At 43.7% G+C, this 19882-nt stretch overlaps 2 protein-coding genes across 5 annotated transcripts; both read left to right on the forward strand.

The window, feature by feature from the left end:
• The first annotated feature begins 1954 nt into the window (after window positions 1–1954).
• LOC130250170 (probable 2-ketogluconate reductase) lies at window positions 1955–7199 on the forward strand. 3 transcript variants are annotated; one of them, XM_056485603.1, is made up of 7 exons: window positions 1955–2059; window positions 2459–2510; window positions 3560–3944; window positions 4682–4853; window positions 5808–5986; window positions 6466–6562; window positions 6931–7199. In XM_056485603.1, the coding sequence occupies exons 3-7, from the start codon at window positions 3563–3565 to the stop codon at window positions 7082–7084; spliced, it is 984 nt and encodes a 327-aa protein (XP_056341578.1). In that variant the 5' UTR covers window positions 1955–2059; window positions 2459–2510; window positions 3560–3562; the 3' UTR covers window positions 7085–7199. The 3 variants fall into 3 exon arrangements, with proteins under 3 accessions (XP_056341578.1, XP_056341577.1, XP_056341579.1); XM_056485602.1 differs by having other exon boundaries at window positions 2036–2059; window positions 2443–2510; XM_056485604.1 differs by lacking the exon at window positions 1955–2059 and adding an exon at window positions 2077–2251.
• Window positions 7200–7610: 411 nt separating this feature from the next.
• RBFA (ribosome binding factor A) lies at window positions 7611–14964 on the forward strand. 2 transcript variants are annotated; one of them, XM_056485363.1, is made up of 7 exons: window positions 7611–7777; window positions 8701–8743; window positions 9312–9488; window positions 10751–10863; window positions 11526–11610; window positions 13232–13299; window positions 14245–14964. In XM_056485363.1, exons 1-7 carry the CDS (start codon window positions 7668–7670, stop codon window positions 14663–14665), a joined length of 1017 nt encoding a protein of 338 aa, XP_056341338.1. In that variant the 5' UTR covers window positions 7611–7667; the 3' UTR covers window positions 14666–14964. The 2 variants fall into 2 exon arrangements, with proteins under 2 accessions (XP_056341338.1, XP_056341339.1); XM_056485364.1 differs by lacking the exon at window positions 8701–8743 and having other exon boundaries at window positions 7689–7777.
• Window positions 14965–19882: the final 4918 nt, after the last annotated feature.

Genomic DNA, 19882 nt, shown 5'->3' on the forward strand with positions numbered 1-19882 from the left:
AACCACATAACACACCCATTTATTGACAAAAATCCTGGATTTTTGCTTGGAGTAACATTCCTTTGACTGTTATTTTTTGGGCTCCTCTGACTAATTTCTCCTTCATTTTGTTCCTTCAAATTTGTGGATTTGATATACAAAGGCAAAAACTACTGTGTTTCCCTTCCAAAGGTTTTTCTTTACCTTCAAGACTAAAATGTGATAGGCCTCCTTCCTCAGACTTGTGTCTTTGAGAGGGACTTTACAAGGGTCCTTCGATCTCAGGTGAACAGTAAGTTAAAAGGTTACTCATTACATCTTATCACCAAAGCAGTTTGGGAACTTTTGATGGGAAAGAGGTAATGTGTAATCATTTAATGTTTGGGCTTTTTAAGGAAGAAAATGCAAGTAAACTTAACTAAGAATCCAGTTAACAGGCTGTAATTCCATATTGCAAGTTAATTAATTTTTGCTTTAAAGTTTAACTATTTGAACTTGAAATTAATGTAATCAACTGATACTCAAAAATCATCAAAAAAAAGGATAACAAGAGCAGTTTGTAGTTTTGTGTAATTGATATGAATTGTTATTATATTTTATTTTTAGTAGCAATTTTATAGAGGATTGGTGTTAAATGTGACTGTCTTCATGTTCAGCATATCAAAATGTTTTTGACAGAATTCAAGAAGACTAATCCAATTCTTTTGAAAAGCACTGCAGTAGTCAGGAGAGACATGGCAGCACCTATGGCTGGTTATTCCACAGTGCGAAAGCAGAAAGATCCCTGGATGCCCACAGCAGTGTCCTGACTCCTGGGCTGCTGTGACCCCAGAAGCCAGGCATCCTCCTCAGTGGATTATGGCCACCTGCACAGCACAGGGAATCACTTTAGCACAGCTTTTATGAACTGAGAACTGAAGCTCTACTTCCCACTCCCCTTCACTGGGTATGGAGATTGAGGGAGGTGATTCTTCCTCTCTACTCTGCTCTTGTGAGATCCCACCGGGAATGTTGTACCCAGCCCTGGGGTCCTCAGCACAAGAAAGACGTGGACCTACTGAAGTGGTCCAGAGAAGGCAACTAAGTTATCACAGGACTGGAACACCTGTGCTATGGAGAGAGAATGGGAGAGTTGGTGTTGTTCAGCTTGGAGAAGGGAAGGCTCAGATGAGACCTCATAGCAACCTTACAGTACCTAAAGGGGATCTGCAAGAGAGCTGGAGAGAAACTCTTCATGAGTAGTGGTAGGACAAGGGGAATGGCCTTAAACTGAGGGAGAGGAGGTTTAGATTAGGTAGTAGAATGGAGAAGATTAGGAAGAAATTGTCCTCTTTGAGGGTGATGAGGCACTGGCACAGGTTGTACAGAGACGCTGTGGATGCCCCATCCCTGGGATGTTCAAGACCAGGTTGGATTGGGCCCTGAGCAACCTGGTCTAGTGAAAGGTGTCCCTGCCTGTAGCAGAGGGTTTGGAAACAAATGAGCTTTAAGTTCCATTCCAATTGAAACCATTCTGTAATTCTATGATACAGACCAAGTCAGAAAAATTCTCCCACATTCTCAGCTGAAATTGGCACAGGACTGCCTGTGGCTGGGACAACATCTCAAGTGTCCAAGCACCTGAGCCTGCCCCAGCTGCTTAGCTCTCAGTTCCTAGGTCATATAGGTTGGAAAAGAAGTTCAAGTGACAGCAGAGGGAGCTGTCACTGGTGCCTGTCGGTCGGAGACAACTTCTCATCTTATGTTAATTCATGTGCACAGAGTGTCAAGACCAGCAGAAAGACCAGACCACTTGTGCTTTTCAAAGACAGTATGGAAAACACAGCACGCAGGACGTTAATGCAAAATCCCGAAACCACGAACAGCAGAAAGGGTTCTGCACCATGACACAATCCCTCGCGAGCTCGCGCTGCTCTCTGCCGGCTCCCGGAGGGATCGGGGCTCCCCTCCCGTGCCCTGGCGGCTCTCCTGGCCCCTTTCCTGCTCGCCGGCGGCCGCAAGGCGGGGTGCGGGCGGCCGGGCAGTGCCCGCCTCGCCGCCGGTGCCGCTCCGCCCCCGCCGTGCGGCTGCAGCGCCCGGGGTGAGTGCGAGCGGCGCCGCGGGACCCTCCGCTCTGCTGGCGGGACAGGGGACAGGGGGACAGGGCCCGAGCCCCACGGGGGAAGGCGGCCCCGGGGGCAGCACCGGGACTGCGGGGCGCGGCAGCTCCCGCGGGCTGGGAACGGGAGCGATCCAGTCCGTTCCCGGCCGTCCTGCGCTGCAGCTCCCTCCTGTAACTTCAGTGCCAGCCCCAGGCCCGCCGGGACAGCGGCGAGCGCTCAGCCCGCCCTGGGCAGGGAGGACTTGCCGGGAGCCGCGCTCCGGGCGGGAGGTCGGGAGGAAAGGGGGAGCGGGGCGGGAGCATTGCCTCGGGCTGAGGGGCGGCCTGGGGGGCTTGGGCTCGGCCTTAACCTGAGAGCACAGCCTTGGCTCTTTGCAGACTCACGGAGTGAAGAGCTGGCGAGGCACCGAAGGAGACTGAAGAAAGAACGGTAAACTTATGTTCATGCGTAACTCCAAAGTTCATAGTTGATAATTCATATCTCTGTTAGATTAAATGAGATTTTTACTGAGATAATCTCATCAATGATAATTGCTTAAATAATTGCAGAAGTGGCAGAATTTGCAGACTAAAAGATACCTTTCTACTCAAATGGCCACATTCTTCAAGTTATCAAGACTTTGGCTTTAAATATTGAACATTGAACAGGAGATGCCAGAACTTGGTATGCTGAGGGTAACTTGACTGAGTTCAAGTGACAAGGGGACAAACTCCAGCTGAAGTGATAGTAGAGATAGAGGCTCAAACAAGAACAACTACAGTTGCCCCAGTAGTGGAAAAAACCCAGTGCACATGGAAGTCAATGGGTCTGTATCATCAGTTACTAGGGGAGGAGGGAAAAGGATTCCATCAAGAAGCTGGTCCTTGAGAAAAGAAAATGCAGGAAGGAGTGAGGGAATTAAGACAGGAAGCAGAAACCACCCAGTCTAACCTCATCAGAGCTTTGAGACACGTGGAAAGATTACAGCCACCAGGTATGTGGAATGGAGCTGGCTGCTGCGATTTTGGCATAATGGGGCCCAAAGTCAGCAGGAAGATAGGGAAACCCAACAGCTATTCAGCTCTTGGGAACAAAATAAGGGAGGCCACCATGAGCCTATGGATGTAATCAAGATACCAACTATGTCTCCATCAGCTAACAAGAAGGAGACACTGGCTTTCCTAGGCTTTGGGGAAAGTGCATGTTCCAGGTTATTAATTCAGAATACACATTCTGAAATACATACACAGAAATAAAATACACATTCAGGAATGTTTTCTTTTCTTATTAACAAGATTATATAGAAATTGAACATCCTTCTGAATAACACAGGCAGAAACCAATACTTCTGCATGCGGGAGTGGTTATCTTTAGCCAAATCCTTCATCAAGTAGGGAAACAGCACGTAATTGAGCCACGTAATTTCCTGCTTTTAGGGAAAAAAAAGGTATAATGGATCACTTCAGACCATGTCCTTTTGATTCTCTTTGCTTTTGCAGGGCATGGAGGGTCAGGAACTGCCTTATGTGCTAGTTGACTCTATAGGAGAGAGGTATGGAGTATATGAAGACCATCTTGGATTTCTGAAGAAACGTTTTCATCTCATCACCATGAAAGAGTATCTTGAAAACAAGACATTTCTCAGCAAAAAGATCAGAGCTATCTATATGTGGTACCACAGACCAGCTATTAATGAAGAGCTGCTCCAGAGCTTGCCTAACTTGAAGGTGGTTGCAAGTTCTGGAGTGGGAATAGATCACTTGGACCTGAAACTCATCTCCAGCTATGGTGTGAAGGTGTCCAATACTCCATTTGCTGTTTCCACTGACACTGCAGACATGGGGATGGCTTTGTTGCTGGCATCTGCCAGGAGACTTGTGGAAGGTAATAACTTAAATGGTCTTAATCTTTTCATAGAAAAGATGACTTCTAGACATGCAGAAAATGTGTGCTGATGCAAAAGTAAACTTAAAACTAGAAATGCAGGAAATAGGGGGAAAGGAAGCAGTTAAGACAAATCTGTCTTGTTGACAATAACTGGCATTCTATTTCCAAACTGGTATATTGACAAGGTAGGGTTGTTCCTTCTTTGGACAGCTCTAAATTCAGGCCTCTTCTCCCTCAGCCCACAGCCACTTTTATTCATTGTACTTGTTCATTACAGTCTTGCTTTTCAAGTTATAATAGAAGGGGATTAAAAGAATGTATTTTCAAGGAGGCTTGAAGCCTGTTTTTGCCAAGCTGCTGTGTATCTGAGTCATTACAAACAAGCTGTCCAGAAATTTGCCCTCCATGCTCTGTGTTTCTTTTCCCTGCCAACCTTGGTGTATCTGCAAGGAAGCTGGGAACTGGATGGCCTTACTGCTGCTTTGGCCTTGCCTTTCTTGCCTCCTTTCTTGTCAAAGAGAGGCTGGGTATGCTTCTCTTCTGAGCAAGAAATTCAGTGTCAGCAGTCGTGTGCAGTGCAGCATTCCATACTTCTTGTCCAGAAACACGATGACAGTATATTACTGCTCCTGTGCTTCTGCCTTGTCCTAGGATAAAAAGTGGCAGGGTGGGGGAAAGTAACCAGATGCTGGAACATCCCTCACATTACATAATTCTTCTTTTGCTCTTCCAAGGCCATGAGATGGCAGTCTCCCCTGACACAGAGTATTTCCCTGCTGACTGGCTGGGGGTTGAGGTTTCTGGAGCAACCCTGGGGATCCTGGGGATGGGCACCATTGGCTACAAAGTGGCCGAAAGAGCCAAAGCCTTTGAAATGAAGATTTTGTACCACAACAGAAATCAGAGGTAAAGCTGGTTGCAGCTCCATGGCAACTCTATTTTGTTACTGCTTTTATGTGTTATCTGTACTTTTCACTGTGCTATCACTTTTTGCACTGCTCTTCATTTTAAGTGGAAAAGTTCCAAGATGGTCATTAATTTCCCAATTTATACAGAAAGCAAACCAGGAAGGAATGGGAGAGATATATCTCACTGTTCTCCCTGTTAGTTGGGGCTCCTGAGTTCTTCCTGCCATGGTGGTGATATTCCAACGGACTGGAAAGGAGAAAACTGAGAGGACTTAACTCCTGTGTTTTAGGTGAGGCAGGGATTCAGGCAGAGACATCTCACCTTTCCGGAACCATGTGACAATAAAGGGCCAGACTTGCCAGTCTGATGGCTGTCTTCTAGATGAGGTGTATGTGCCCTGTGCCCTGGTGCTTCCATCAGGCCCATTCCATTCTTCTCTTTTGTGGGAATTTGATGGGAGCCAGCCAAGCTCGTCCTGATACAGATCGAGTGCATCAGCATGTTGCAGTGAATCAGCACTGATGCACAGCACAATCAGGATGTTGCTGACATAGATTTGGGAGGATCTAACCCCTGCCCTGTCTTGTGTGTTTCCTCAGTGATTTTCACATTTCACTTACTTAAATTACTTGTTTTTCAAAAGACATCAGTCTTGCTTTTGGCTAGGAGAAGAATCCCCATTATAAGCAGAAATTGTGTCACAAATTCATTTGGTTTATCAATTATTCAGTGCGTTTACATGATATCCATGTCTTACTTTCCATCTCCACAGTATTGCACATATGTGTACAGTTCACTTGGTATTGTGGGAAATAGCTTGACCTTTGTCTTTACTAACTCCTTTGCACTACACAGCGAAGATAACAAAAAAATAAACATTTTCTCTACTGTTGACTTGATATTTCCCTTGTTTCTTGCTACTACAGTTTAATTTTGGGATTTTCCCTTCAGAAAAAAGGAAGAAGAAAGTGCTGTTGGAGCTGTTTACTGTAAGAAGATAGATGATTTGCTCCAGCAGTCAGATTTTGTGTTGCTGGCTGTGACCCTAACTCCACAGACACACAAACTCATTGGGAAGAGGGAGCTGGAGCTGATGAAACCCACTGCCACTCTTATTAATATCAGCAGAGGTAAGGTGCCGAATAAACAAAACTCCATTAAGGTTTGCTGGCATGACAAGTCCTGGGAAAACATCTAATGTAGAGTCTGTCCCTCTGAAATTTTCCGTAAATTTTCTGATTACTAGTTTATTTAGACACCCATTATCATATCTCAGTAAAACATTTAAGTGTTTCCATAATAATGAGAAAGTAGGTCTATGAAATGTTAGCGAGCTTGAAGTGTTAGAAGCCCATGTGTATTTATATATCTCCTACTTAAGCCTTTTATTTATTTAATGCAGTGTTGTTGCTCACACACCTCAGGGTGGCACAGCCTGCTCTGGTGCCTGGCACTCTGTTTCATGCTGCTAATTCCCTGGTGCACATACCCAAGCTTCCCCCTCCCACTCCACCACACTCTGCTGTTTGCCTGACCACAGTGCCCAAAAGAATGCTGAGAGGACAGTAAGGAACAGGAAAATAAACATATCCTTCTTACTGTGACTCAGGTCTGGTAGTGGACCAGGATGCTTTGGTGGAAGCCCTTCAAAACAAAGTTATTAAGGCAGCTGCTCTGGATGTGACATATCCTGAACCTTTGCCAAGGTAAGACACGTACTTAAATTAAATACAAAAGGGTTTATGTGTGATCTTCAAACTGAGTAAAATTTTGTGAGCATGTGAGAAGTTGCACAATTTTGTTAGTAGGAGTACATGAGGTATGTGCACTAGTTCTGCTGAAAACATGTCCCTAATCTTGTTCAAGCCAAATAAAATTCACACTCACTCATTTGGAGGATTTGTTGCATAAAGTCCCACCAAGCTAGACAGCACGTTGAACTCCTCTGAATATGCTTGGGTCATGCAATTAGGTTTTGTTTTATTTTTAATCATTATTTTCCCCAGCTGCCTGCAGGTGATGAAATAACAGATGAATGTGCTGTGAACGACTTGCATTTCTTTTCCTCTCCCAGGGATCACCCCTTGCTAAAGCTGAAGAATGTTGTAATAACTCCTCACATTGGAAGTGCCACCAAGAAGACACGCTGGGTTATGATGGAAGAAATGGCAGAAAGCATTGAGGCGGGCCTGGCGGGTCTTCCTGTCCCTCGTGAGGTGCTGCCCTAAGCAGCTGGCATTTAGGATTAATGCCCTCGGCGCAGAAACAGTAATTTGATCGCTTTTGGTGTAATTATCCCACAGTGTTATGCAGATAAAAGATATAAAGCACTTGTTTAATTTATTTAAATACCCACCAGCGGTTCTGTGTGGAAAACTTCAGTGTTTTGTCTTGATCTTCAATGCAAAACTCTAGAGCACAGAGTCTTGCCTCAGCTCATTTACTTTCCTCGCATCCCCTTACAACTGCCCGCCGATGCAGCAGCGAATTGAAGGACATGCAAATCGTGTCTTAGATTTACAATGGGGCTTGGACACGTAAATCGTGTCTTAGAGAGGCCGCCCGGCACATCCAAGAGCAGCTGGCAGCAATGCCGACCCTCGGCTGCGAGTTCGCTGCGCGGTCCGGAGCGCCCAGAGTGTGCCCGCACAGGCGCTGCGTGTGTGGAGCCCTGCCCAGCCTGAGAGAGAGAGCTCGGCCTCTCCTTCCCTCCCCGGGGCCGGCCGCGACACCTCCGTGCCGGCAGGGGGAGCCGCAGGGGAGCTGAGGCGGGATTTACCCGGGCCGGGCCGGGCCGGGGCTAGGGCAGCAATGTGGGCTGCCCGGGCGGCAGCGGTGCCGCGGTGCTGCCGGGCCCTGCGCAGCTCCGCAGCCCTGGGCGGCCCCAGGAACATGCTGCGGAAAATGCTCCGCAAGAATAAGTAGGTGCGGGGCTCTGCCGGGGCGGGCTGTGGGCGCCGGGGCAAGGGCGGTAAGGGAGGCTGTGGGGCTCGGGCGCTCCCGGTACCGCGGGGGGGAGAGAGACAACCACTCCATCTGAGCTGGTCAGCAGCCCAGGTGGCCAAGCAGGCCGATGGCCCCGGCCTCTATCAACAATAGTGTGTCCTGCAGGAGCAGGATCGTCCCTGTGTGCTCTGCGCACCTCGGGGCTGTGTCCAGTTCTGGGCCCCTCGGTACAGGAAAGACATTGAGGTGCTGGAGTGTGCCCAGTGAAGGGCAGCGGCGGAGGGTCTGGAGCACAAGTCCTGTGACGAGCAGCTGAGGGAGCTGCGAGTGTTGAGTCTGGAGAAAAGGGCGACCCAAGGGGGCCTTATCACTCTACAACAGCCTGAAAGTGTAAAGGGGGTCGGTCTCTTCTCCCAGGAATCAAGTAACAGGAGGAGAGAAAGTGGCCTCAAGTTAAGGGGCACTAAGGGGCATTTAAGATTGTATATTGAGAGAAATCTCTTCGCTGGAAGTATGGTCAAGCAGTATAATAGTATCCCCGGGAAAGTGGGTAATTACTGTCCCTGGAAGTGTTCAGAAAACCGAAGTGGTGCTTAAGAGACATGGTTTAGTGCTGAACTGTCAGTGCTGGGTTAATAGTGGGACTTGATGATCTTAGCCCTATGATCGAACCTTAATGATTCTGTGAATGTAAAGAAACCTGAGAGCTGTTCTTTTCCACCCCCTTGCTGTCTCTGAGCAGCTTCAGCTGTGGATGGGAAGCATTGTTCCCCACACCCCAGGAGGAGAGCTACTTGCACGAAAACCTGGGTGTTGTGGTGTGCTTTCAGGCAGGTAGAATCTTTATTTCTCTGAGCTGCTGAAAGATAAGGCTGATTTCCTTTCCTTTTCCCAAAAGAAAGAAGTTCTGGTATGACAGCCCTACCCTGGGATCACAAACGGTGAGTGTGAGCTCTTACAACAGTGTGTTTATTTGTGCCAGGAGGAGCAGACTTGTGTTTCTGCCACTGATTCTAACTTTGAAGCATTTTCTGGTGGAGAAATAGCGAGATTTTCTGAACAAACAGTAGGGTTCTGACTGTGACAGGATTGCCATTTGGCTTCCCATGGCTGTTTCGTCTTCTGTGCTGATCTTTCATCCTTGCTAGCGTCAATGCTCTCTTGCACACTTCTGAGTACTGATCCAGATTAAAACTTTTATGAGCTTAGTTTAATTAAATTTTTTTAATGTTTGTTTTTTCAAACAAGCAAAGCTTTTCAGTAATGCATGCTCTGAGAAAACAGATCTGTAGAGCTTCATACCTTAAAAGAACTTTAGAAACTTTGACTGTAGTAGATTTTGTGAGCAGTATTCCTTATTGAAACACTTAATATGTAGGCCCTATATAAAGACATCAGAGCTGCAATAATGAAATAAGAGCATACTTAGTAATGTGCATAAAACTGTATATAGTTGCCTGATACAAGTGTGTAATCACTGTTAAATGTGTTGCCTGTTTCTTTTTAAAGTTGTATAAACCAACCAAGCTGGACTTTTTAATGAAAAATGATCTGACAAAAACGAGGAAAGAAGATAACATGCGCTGCAAAGTCTTGAATGGTCTTATTCATAAAGCTGTGTTAGAGATGGCGACTACCTGTGAAGTCAGTCAAGAATTTTATGATCTCAAGCTGGAAATCTGCAAGGCAAGTGCCAAAGCTACATTGTGCTGAGCCACTCTGATTACATTGTGAGGTTGGCATGGAGGTGCCAAAGGAGCTCCCCTGGGTGTTGTGATGTGTGCAAGGGGAGTTTTGCTGCATTGCTTCTGATGTGGCAGAGTGCAGCAAGATCAGGCTCTGGAGTACACATGAGCAGAGCTTTGCCACTGTAGTACCTGGCTTAGGCTTTGCTACCCTAATGCAAATGCAACTCAGGCCACTTAAATGGTGATTCTCCTGATATGACTTTTTCTTTCTGTTATTCAGACATAAACTCTTTGTCTTGCCCTTTCAGAAGGAGGAGCTTGGTTTTACCAAAATAAGTGTGTCTTTTCAAGAGTCTGTTCTTCTTGCAGCTGTGTGAGAATTGGTACCTCCTTGTGTCACTCATCAGCAATGTTACTGGCAGAAGAACTAAGTGATGCATGAATTACTTCAAAAAAAAGGGCAAACCTAAGAAAATGTCATTGTCAAGCCAGATCTGAAAAAGAATTGAGATTTGTACATAATTGTGTCATAATTTGTGGATTTGAAAGGAGTGTTAGAGCTCTGATACAGGAACTACGTCTGTCTCCACATTCTTGTTTATTGTCTGCAGTTTTTATCTTCTACATTTGCTGCTCTGTAAAGATTCAATTAATTAAAGATTAAGTGTTTGGTTTAAAAGCTTGGTGGACTTAGCTTTGCTATTAGAAGCATGGAGAAAAATGGTACCTCATAGCTGCATCTATGACAAAAGGTTTGTGATTCATGACTGAAATAGATGTTTTTGCCATCTGAATTAATTATTTTGTCAGAAAAGTGTTCAAAATTGCAAGGGCAAGATGAGTCTTTGGGTTCTATATGTGCAATATCCTTTGCAGAGTATTCCTATCTCTAGGGCTTTGAGGATTGCTTGTTTCAGATGACATGACTGCATATAAAAATGCTGGCTGGTGTGGCACAGTGCTTTCAGGAGGCATTGCTGTAAATTAAACAACTGTAACATAAGAGAGGGAAAGAAACAGCCTTCTTCCCAATACATCACAGATTTTATAGCTGCACGGTGTTTGTGCTGCACTGGGACATGGCTGGGGGTAGATCAGTCCTGATATACTCATGATCTGAATCTGGTCTGATATCATTACTTCTGCTATCAAAAAAAGATTTCTAGCAAGCTTTCTGCAATCCATCACAGACTTGGTTGTATACAGGTGAAATGTGTATGTATATACATAATTTTAAAGACAGATTTGCCTTTTTTATAGGTGTCCCTGTCATCCAACTTTTCAGCGTGTCGTGTATACTGGAACCCTGCTTCCGCTGTGGAGAAGGAAAGTTACATTGAAAGTGTGCTGCAAAAGAGTGCTCCACGTATCCGGTACTGCTGTGGGACAGACAGGCCACTTCCTAAATCCAGAGCCATTTCCTAGGTGTTTCTGACAGTCTAGACCTGACCTGTTGGCATCCTTTAAGTTTTTAGATACTTGGAGTGGAGCATCTCCTGTGATGAGCCTCACAGGGAAGGGTGGCTGTGTCAGAGCAGCTGTGTGATCTGCTGGAGCACAGCTGGCTCATTTGGCTGCTGTGCTTTCCCAGGGCAGGAGTGGGCTGAGCAGAAAGCAAGAGGAGTGTGGGTGAGATCTCACTCTAGTGTCCTGGTGATGGTGGCTGGACAGGCTGTGCAGGACAGTAGCCCAGAACGGGATGCTGCACAAAGGACTGACACCTGCAAGGATCTCCTTGCAGATTCACTGTGCAGTTCTGATTGCTAGGGATTATTTGGGCCTCCAGAAGGGATGACTCTTATTACAGAAATTCTTCACAATACTGACACCAAAAAACCCCCAAAATTAAGAATGTTACCATCTATTTTGATGCTTTTGCCCATTTTTTCCAACCTGAATAGCTCCTCATCAGACTGAAAATTTTGCAAGCCATATCTTTAAATGTACAGTACTGCTGGATTTCATTTAACACCTTTTACTTGTCCTGGAGATGCTATACTGATACTCATGCTGGTGAATGCTGTGTTTTTGCCAGGTATCTTCTGAAGAGTCAGCAGATTGTAGGAAATGTACCCCCAGTAGTATTTATAAAAGACAAAGAAGCTGCAGCTGTAAAAGAGGTAAAGCTAATCTTTGACTCAATGTACAAATATAGTCACTTAGGAGAGAGCTGATCATTTAGTTGCTTTACCAGTTCACATTAAAAATCGGTTTTTCTCTATAGCTGCAAAAATCATTTTAACAAATAATCCTGGGTAAAATTGATGCCTATATAATATGTAGAAGAATTGTAGGCAGTATCATTAGGCCAGTGAAGAAATTAAAAAAATACAAATTACCATTTTAAGGAATAATACAGGGTTGCCTGGTATATATGATTATAGAAATGAGGTTGGAGGAGCTGTTTTCCACATTTTAAATGTTATGTGCTTTTAAGATTCAATTGAATAACCAGTGGGGTTTTGTTAATTTTTTTTTTCCCATATCTTTTTCCATCTGTGAATTGTTAAAATGTTTGTAGGGAAGTGCAAATCTTTGCATAGGGGATGTAGGCTTATTCATACTACATTTTTTCCTTAACTTTTAAAATTGTCTTTACTATTTCATGTTTCCTGTCAAGCTGTTGATGATTTGAACTAGTTGACATATTACTAGAATACTGATGTTTCCTAGGAATTTGCTGTCATTGAGACTGTGAAATGAGATCTCTAAAATAGTGAGATTTCCAGAAAAGAAACATGACACTAATGAGTAGAATTTTATGAGAAATGTTTCCTCGAGCTGTTGATGTGAAGTTGAAAAGAACAGGTTCATGTTTCTGTGCCCTGAAGCACCTTGTTATTTATAATAGTGTTACTGTTACAGCCAATTACTGTTAGACCCTTAGGGGCTTCTGCTGTGTGCATGAGCAGAGCTGGAAGAGATAAAAAGAATTTCAGATTCTCTAGAAATGCAGTGTACTGCTTGAACTTTCTGTGATCAGAAAAATTCTAAGTTTCACAGCAAACAAGTAAAAGCCCTCTTTATATCTCTTCTGTCAGGAAATGACAGTGGGGAGCAGATAGATGGATCATTTTCTCTCACTTCACAGTTCATCAGGTTTATGTCAATCACAGATTCAAATAACAAGCTGAACTTGGTTTTTAAGTATTGTAAGTAAGGGAAAAACATCCAGTTAAACTCTTAGAATAATACAATGTTTTGGAAGGGAATTAATGTAAAGAAAGGCTGAAATTAAATTTCAAACAAGAGAAAATTTTCACAATTATGTATTGTCTGTAAGCACTGCATATAATAGATTTTAGCATTTACTGTTTAGAGGCCATGTTAAAAGGTATTTGGGAACTCCATAGTTGCTTGTAAGAGAAATGCAAACTTGCACAAAGGGAGAAGATAAGTGTAAGGATGTTATGGAAAAGGATTTGCAAGACTGGGATAAGAAAAAATAAACCAAAAAATATGTAGGTCAGACAATCCCTAGCCAAGGGTTCATAAAGCACATAAGGCAAAAAACTGCGTAGGAGTCTCTGGATCCACTATTTGACAAAAACATCCCAGCCAAGAAGTATAAGCACTTCCATGTAAAAGAAGGAAAAGGCTGTTTTGAACTGGTTTTGCTAAATATTGCAGACATAGAAAAGAACATATTTGCTGTTGGATACTTGTCTGTTTCTTGTGTAGATGAGAATAAAGTAGATTTAAACAGGATCTTTAATATGTGTTCCCTTCCTGTGTTTATAGGTCGAGGACTTACTGGCAATTGCTGATTTTGGACCTCCAGAAGAAGAAACATATCAAAATGATTCAAGGTGGGTCTTTTTGGTTCAGAACTCTGTGAGTGTCCGTTTTCATCTCTGCTGACCCGATACTTGTTATGGTATTAATATCTTCCTTTTATGAGGGAAATACATGTAGAATTTCTAAGATTTCAAGACTTGATGTGTTGATGATAACCAAAATTTTAAAAATGCTCTGCAGCAGTAATACTTGTTTCTTGCTGGTAATTGTCTCATGAGGATGAAAAGTGCATTTACCAGTACTGCTTTACTTGTCCACTTTTTTCTGATGTAAGTTTGGTTTGTTATGCTTGGATTGCAAATTTACTGACAAATCTTCCTAAATTCATTTAACTTTCTTCTGTGAGGGATTTTTAGCCATTGAGAGATAGGGCTGAACAACCTATTGGAATAGTGGCTCTGTGGACTGGATGCTCTCAAAGCCAGCAGCGTTTGCACCAGTGTGCTGCCATCTGTTGGTAGAATTCTGGTACATTCTGTGCCTCAGCATCTCACAGGATGGTCCATCAGGTGCGGATCACAAATAGCTTCCTGTGGGAAGTCATTCCTGTGACAGATTTCCCAAAGGGCGCCTAACACCTTCCTCTGTGTCTTGGGGAAATAGGCAAGTCCAGCATAAGGTTTGCATTGCTCTGGTGTGTTTTGGGCACAGGCTGCTGCTTCTCACTTGGAAGAGCTGGGAGAAGTCTTGAGTTCCTTGGGGCTCCCAGATCCAGTGCTCACCTATGTACACTTTTTCCCAGAGGCAAGCAGTTTCATCTGGCATGTTGTTGCTTTATTGGCTTTCTCCCATTAAATCTGTTGACACAGACTGTCCTTGGACACATGATATGGAGGTATCTCTTCCTTTGAAACATTGGGAACACAGGGCCTGTGTTGTTGCCTGTTCAAGTTGTCAAAAATAGAAATATATGTGGGGGAAAAAATCCAAGCCAATATTTGTTTTCTTTCCCACAGTAAACTCTTTCCTTCAACAACTCAATCTTCAGATTCACCCATGCGGCTTAATCTGTTTGGTATTGATCATGAACTGCTGAATAAACAGATAATGGACTATAAAAAAATGAAAGCATCAAGACATACAGAAAACATTGCCTGGACAGAGAAGCAGCAGCAGCTTTCTAAGATTCAAAAGAAAATGAAAAAGAAAAAAGCAAGGAATCCTCCTGATGATGATGATGACATTCTGCCACAGAAACACTTACTGGACAGTTGCAAAGCTGATTACTGGGATGATAACACTGAATCAGCCTCAGACTATGAGCTGCAGGATGAATTACTGGAAGAGGTGAATGAATGGGAGGTGGATGATGACAAAACTTCAAGTCAGTCTACTGGTAAACTGAATGAAGTGAAAAAGCCACTCCCTTCAAAATGAAGGCTGCCAATAACAAAAAAAAAAAAAATTGGACTGCCATAGCTGAAATATTAATTTTGTACAACATACTTACCACTTCCTTGTTCACACTAATAGATTTGTCATGTGAGCAGGTTTGCTAGCACAAAGTATGTCAGAAACCTGCCATTCTGTTAAGCAGCTTTCAAGCTGCTGCAGTTGAAGGACTTTCAACCAGAGAGCAGTTTCATAATGATAAAATATACCTATTGCAGCACTGAGTTAAAACTTCTTGAAGTTGTGTTGATTATTTCCAATAAAATTATGGTTTCTATATTGCAGTATTTCTTTCAAATATTATTACTACTTTTTTAGTGACCTGTATTAAAGTTACAACTAAGTGATGGTGCCTGTTATTCTGATACCAGGAAGAGGGATGCAAAATAATGACAGTGGTGTTCAGCTTCATCACACAGAGATGAGGACAGGGTCTTCTCTTGAGGACTGGTTTTAATGGGAGAACACTTTCTACAAGAATTTGAAACTCATTGAAATGATGGCAAATAAAGTTACAGCCCTGAAAGAAAATAAATTTATAGTTGTGTAAGGGGAACTACAATCAGAAAAAGAATGGAGAACTGCTTATCCATTGGGTAAAATCAGGCAAAATGTTGACTTAGAAAATGTATTAACAACTTGAAAAGCAGAGAAAGAGCAGCAGGGAAGAATGTCCCAGAAACAGATTTGAAAATGAATAGGGAATCATATAAAAGGTGAGAATAAAGCTTTCTGACCCAAAGCACATAAAAATGATAGCATGAGTGTATAAAGTCATAAGACTGCAAGCTTCAAAGAAATTACAATGAACAAGATAGTAAAAGAGAATTCTACCAGAAATACATAAAATTGAATTCCAATAGTTAATGGGAGAGGCTAAAGAAAGTCAACACACAGGAGGTTGCCCTACAATATAGCAGAATTACAGAATGGTTGGGTTGGAAGAGACCTTAAAGGTCATCTAGACCCAAGCCCCTGGCCATGGGCCAGGGACAACTTTCACTGGACCAGGTTGCTCAGAGCCCCATTCAACCTGATCTTGAACACTTCCAGGGATGGGGCATCCTGGACAAACTTCTTTGGACAACCTGTGCTAATGCCTCACCACCCTGACAGAACAATTTATTCCTCATATTCAATCTAAATCTCTCTTTTTAAATTTAGGACTTGTCCTATCACTACACTGCAATCATTAGTCATAGTCAATGCAGATGCATAAAAAAAAAGTCCAGTTGAAATAATTTAGTATCCTGTAATAAGGTCACCTGGCCAACAGATGAAGGGAAAGTGGTGGATGTAATTTTCTTGTGTTTTTAAAGGCTTTTGGTACTGTACCTCACAGCATCCTTTGGGACAAATTTTCCAGCTGTGGGATGAGTGGGTTCATGGTGTACTGGGTGAAGATCTGGCTGAAGGGCAGAGCTGCCTGGGCAGCCCAGGGGGCAAACCATGGTCTGGGATGGATCAAACACAGCTTCACCAGCCCCTTCAAATAAGGGATTATCCTGCTGTACTTGGTGTTGGTGTGGCCTCATCCTGAGTGTTGTGTGTGCTTCTGGGCCCCACAGTTTCAAAAGGATGTGAAGGTCCCTGAATGCATCCAGAGGAAGACACCAAAGCTGTGGAAGGGGCTGGCAGGGTGTCCTGTGAGGAGCAGCACAGGACTAGGATTTTCTTGTTTGGAGAGAAGGAGGCTGAGGGGCAAGCTCACTGGTCTCTACAACTTTCTGGGGCAAGGAAGGGGAAAAGGTCCTTCTTTTCCCAGGGACCTAGTGCTAGGTCATATGGGAATGGCTCAAAGCTATGTCCCTCAGAAGAGGTTCAGACTTGACATGAGGAAGCATTTCTTTACCTAGTGGGTGATCAAACTCTGGAACAGGTCCCTGAGAGAGGAGGTCAATCCCCCAAACCTGTCAGTATTTAAAAGATATTTGGATAACACGCTTAATACCGTATTTTTATTTTGGTCAGCCCTGAAGTAGTCAGCCCTTACAACTCAGCTCTAATTCAATTTTATTTGATCCAATTTGATTTGATTTGATTTGGCTCTTGTTGCTACCTCCTCCTTTCCTTACCACTGGATACTCAGGATATCTTTGATGACATTTCTTCCTAGCCCTGCACTAGAAGATAGGATGAAATATGCAATTGTGTCCCAGCCTGGGCATTGGCTCTGTCACTTTGTAGGAAGGAGGCATTGTACCTTTTCATGTGGATCACCTCAAGAGCATTTGATCACCTGAACACATTTGCAAAAAGCACATGGAAACTGTATTTTTTGAAAGTATTCTGTGTTTATCCAGTTTAGCTGGGCTTCCATGGGATGGCCAACCCCCCACATCTCTGACACTTTGATCAGAGATCCAGGCTTTAAGATCAATCCCTCAGTCAGGAGCAGGAGGTGCTTCAGAACTAAATGGTTACAAACTGTTTGATGTGAGCAATACATGTTCATTTGCCTGTGATTTTTTTTCCCTCATTGTACTCAACTGTAGAAATACATGAGCCATTTCCCTTGGAAAAACCTGTTAAAACACAAGACCCAGAAAACAACAGTGCTCCATAGAGCTGAGGTCCATCAGCCCCAAAATGCTGTCTCTAAAGTGGCCAGCCATCAGTGTCTACAGGAGAGCCCATGGTCAGTGCAGGTCTTCTGCCAGATCGTGGCTGTGCTTATGGGCAGCCCTCCCCTCTCCACCCCCTCTCCTGCCCAGGGCTCCGGGGACATGGTCCAGCTGAGCCTGACTGATGCTGTAGGTGTGTCTGACACTGCAGAGAGCTGCTCTCCTGGACAGAGCACTCAGACGTGGGTCATAGATTGTCATGCAGAACTCTGGGCATAACATAGCAGAACTATTCTATTCTATTCTATTCTATTCTATTCTATTCTATTCTATTCTATTCTATTCTATTCTATTCTATTCTATTCTATTCTATTCTACTCTATTCTATTCTATTCTATTCTATTCTATTCTATTCTATTCTATTCTATTCTATTCTATTCTATTCTATTCTATTCTAATTCTATTCTATTCTATTCTATTCTATTCTATTCCATTCCATTCCATTCCATTCCATTCCATTCCATTCCATTCCATTCCATTCCATTCCATTCCATTCCATTCCCTACACTCACCATGAGTCAAATAACAGTGAGACTGTTATTTGCCTGAAATACCAAGGCTTTTTCATCTTCAAAAATATGTCCAAGGACACAAATGTGAAAGATTACCACGGGAAATGGTATTTTGATTTTATAACTGAATTTAAGTTACGTAATTTTTTTGTTTGTTTTTATGAATCTGCTTCATAGACAGTGCTTGCAAGCATTAACACAATGCACATGTAGCCAGGAGTAGGCTGGTGGATTCTTCCTTTGAAGAATGAAGATTGAAAAAACATCCCTTGCAGTCTAGCAATGAAAAGCTACAGAGGCACAGAGACCAACAGCAGGAATATAGGCAAAGCAGTCCCTGTTTCCTTCAGAGTGAGGAATGAGAAAAATGAGAATTGGTACTGACCACATACAAAAGAAGAAAGCAAAGAGGTATGTGGCACCGTGGGATGTTATCCAAAGTAGGACCCACATCGATGACAAGCACACTTTCTGCCTTCCAAAATGTGCTCCACTGTGCCTCTTGGCCAAGGATGAACCAAATGTGCTCTTGTGCCTGCCCCACACTTGTATTGTACTCTGGAAGAGCTGAAAAATGGCAGTAGGCCATTTGGCATCCAAACCTCTGGATGGGGCAGCAAGCCTGGAGCCTTTCTAAGCAAGGAAGGAAACTTCCAAGGCTGTTCACCAGAAACAAGAACCTTTTGGAAAATGGAGTGATGTGAAGAGCTCACTGTTACTCCAAGCCTGCAGCAGGCAAAGGAGTCAGAGGGAGCCAGGGCAGCAATAGTGCCTGGGAAGTGCAAGGGCAGCAGGGGCTGTGCTCAGTGCTGCAGACAAAGGCAAAAAAACTGCTAGAGACACTAGCCCACCATGGGGGGAAAAAAGCCTTCCTCCCTTCAGCTGCAGGCCATCTTCCAGATGCATGGGCAGCCTGGAAGAAAGGGACTGGAGACCCCTGAACAGTGGTCATGCTTGATGCTGAAGGGGAAGGCAAAAAGCCCCATAGACCAGTGCCAATCTGCACTGGGGAAAACTCCTTCCTGATCTCGGTGCTAGCAACTGGCAACTCCCTGAGTGTGTGAGCAAGACCTGCCTCCTCAATGTACAGACTGGTCACTTCTCCTTGGACATTCCCAAGCCTTGTTCTCCCTCAATCTGAAGCCATCACTACACTTTTGGCTCAAAAGCCAAAATGTAACCAAATATATTCCATTGGCTGGAATGAACAGTGCCAAGAGACCACTTTGGAAAAAACACAGGCTTTGAAAAACAAGGAGGATGAGGTGGGGTGGAAAGGCTGGTTATTTTCAGACATAGAACATTTGGATCCGTGCCCAAAGCACAATCAGGCAAAATTCCAAAATGTAAAACAGCCCATTGTTGCTATCACCCTCACATCCCCCTTTCCCACTGAATCTAAGCTGCCCAGTTGGCTGTGTTTATATGGGATCCATCCCCAGGGTAAAGCTTTCAAAGCTCCTTGGTGACTTAAATCTTTTTGAAAGTTATTTGTGCACCTCCATTCATGGTAAGCCTGGTAAGTCTCTTCTTCCTTTAGGATTCAGTTTTTTGAGCCTTGAAAAGAGGAAGGAATTTACTATGCTTGTAACTTTCTATGTTGGTGCCAAAATGGATATGTACATTCAGACTGTGCAAATAAGGTTGTGGTGACATGAGAGGTGAAAGATAGGGTTTTGGTTTCCTCTGTGTGAACTTTGCAGAGGCATAGAAAGCATGCATGGTTTCCTCACCATTCTTCCCAATACACCAAGAGATATTTGCTACTGTACTGTTGATGGTGAGGTTTTCCTTTTGGAAAGAAGAAGTGAATTGGTTTGTGCTGTTAACTATAATTTTTCCTTGCACTTCAGTAGCTTTTTTCCTTCCTTGGACCTCAACCTTGCTATCTTTTTGAAAGTGATGACAGCTCTCTCAGCTGTTGTCTTGCCTTGCTAGTTGTGTTCTTATTCCATAGGCCCTCCATGCCCTTACTCTGCTGCTTCAGTCTTTGTTTGCCTTCACCTCAGATGGAATTTCTTCTACATGAACCTGAGGAATGAGAAATGTCCACAGTATAGCTGACT

The sequence above is a fragment of the Oenanthe melanoleuca genome, chromosome 2, assembly GCF_029582105.1.
Source record: "Oenanthe melanoleuca isolate GR-GAL-2019-014 chromosome 2, OMel1.0, whole genome shotgun sequence".
Taxonomy (NCBI): Eukaryota; Metazoa; Chordata; class Aves; order Passeriformes; family Muscicapidae; genus Oenanthe; species Oenanthe melanoleuca.

What these genes read in the sequence shown, in the direction of transcription:
- RBFA (XM_056485363.1), top strand. Translation starts at nt 7,668, where the DNA reads ATGTGGGCTGCCCGGGCGGCAGCGGTGCCGCGGTGCTGCCGGGCCCTG. An exon ending in AAAATGCTCCGCAAGAATAA is followed by an intron (nt 7,778 to 8,700) that starts GTAGGTGCGGGG and finishes TTTTCCCAAAAG; the next exon opens with AAAGAAGTTCTGGTATGACA. An exon ending in AAGAGTGCTCCACGTATCCG is followed by an intron (nt 10,864 to 11,525) that starts GTACTGCTGTGG and finishes TGTTTTTGCCAG; the next exon opens with GTATCTTCTGAAGAGTCAGC.
- LOC130250170 (XM_056485603.1), top strand. Translation starts at nt 3,563, where the DNA reads ATGGAGGGTCAGGAACTGCCTTATGTGCTAGTTGACTCTATAGGAGAG. An exon ending in TACCACAACAGAAATCAGAG is followed by an intron (nt 4,854 to 5,807) that starts GTAAAGCTGGTT and finishes TTTTCCCTTCAG; the next exon opens with AAAAAAGGAAGAAGAAAGTG. An exon ending in TCTTATTAATATCAGCAGAG is followed by an intron (nt 5,987 to 6,465) that starts GTAAGGTGCCGA and finishes ACTGTGACTCAG; the next exon opens with GTCTGGTAGTGGACCAGGAT.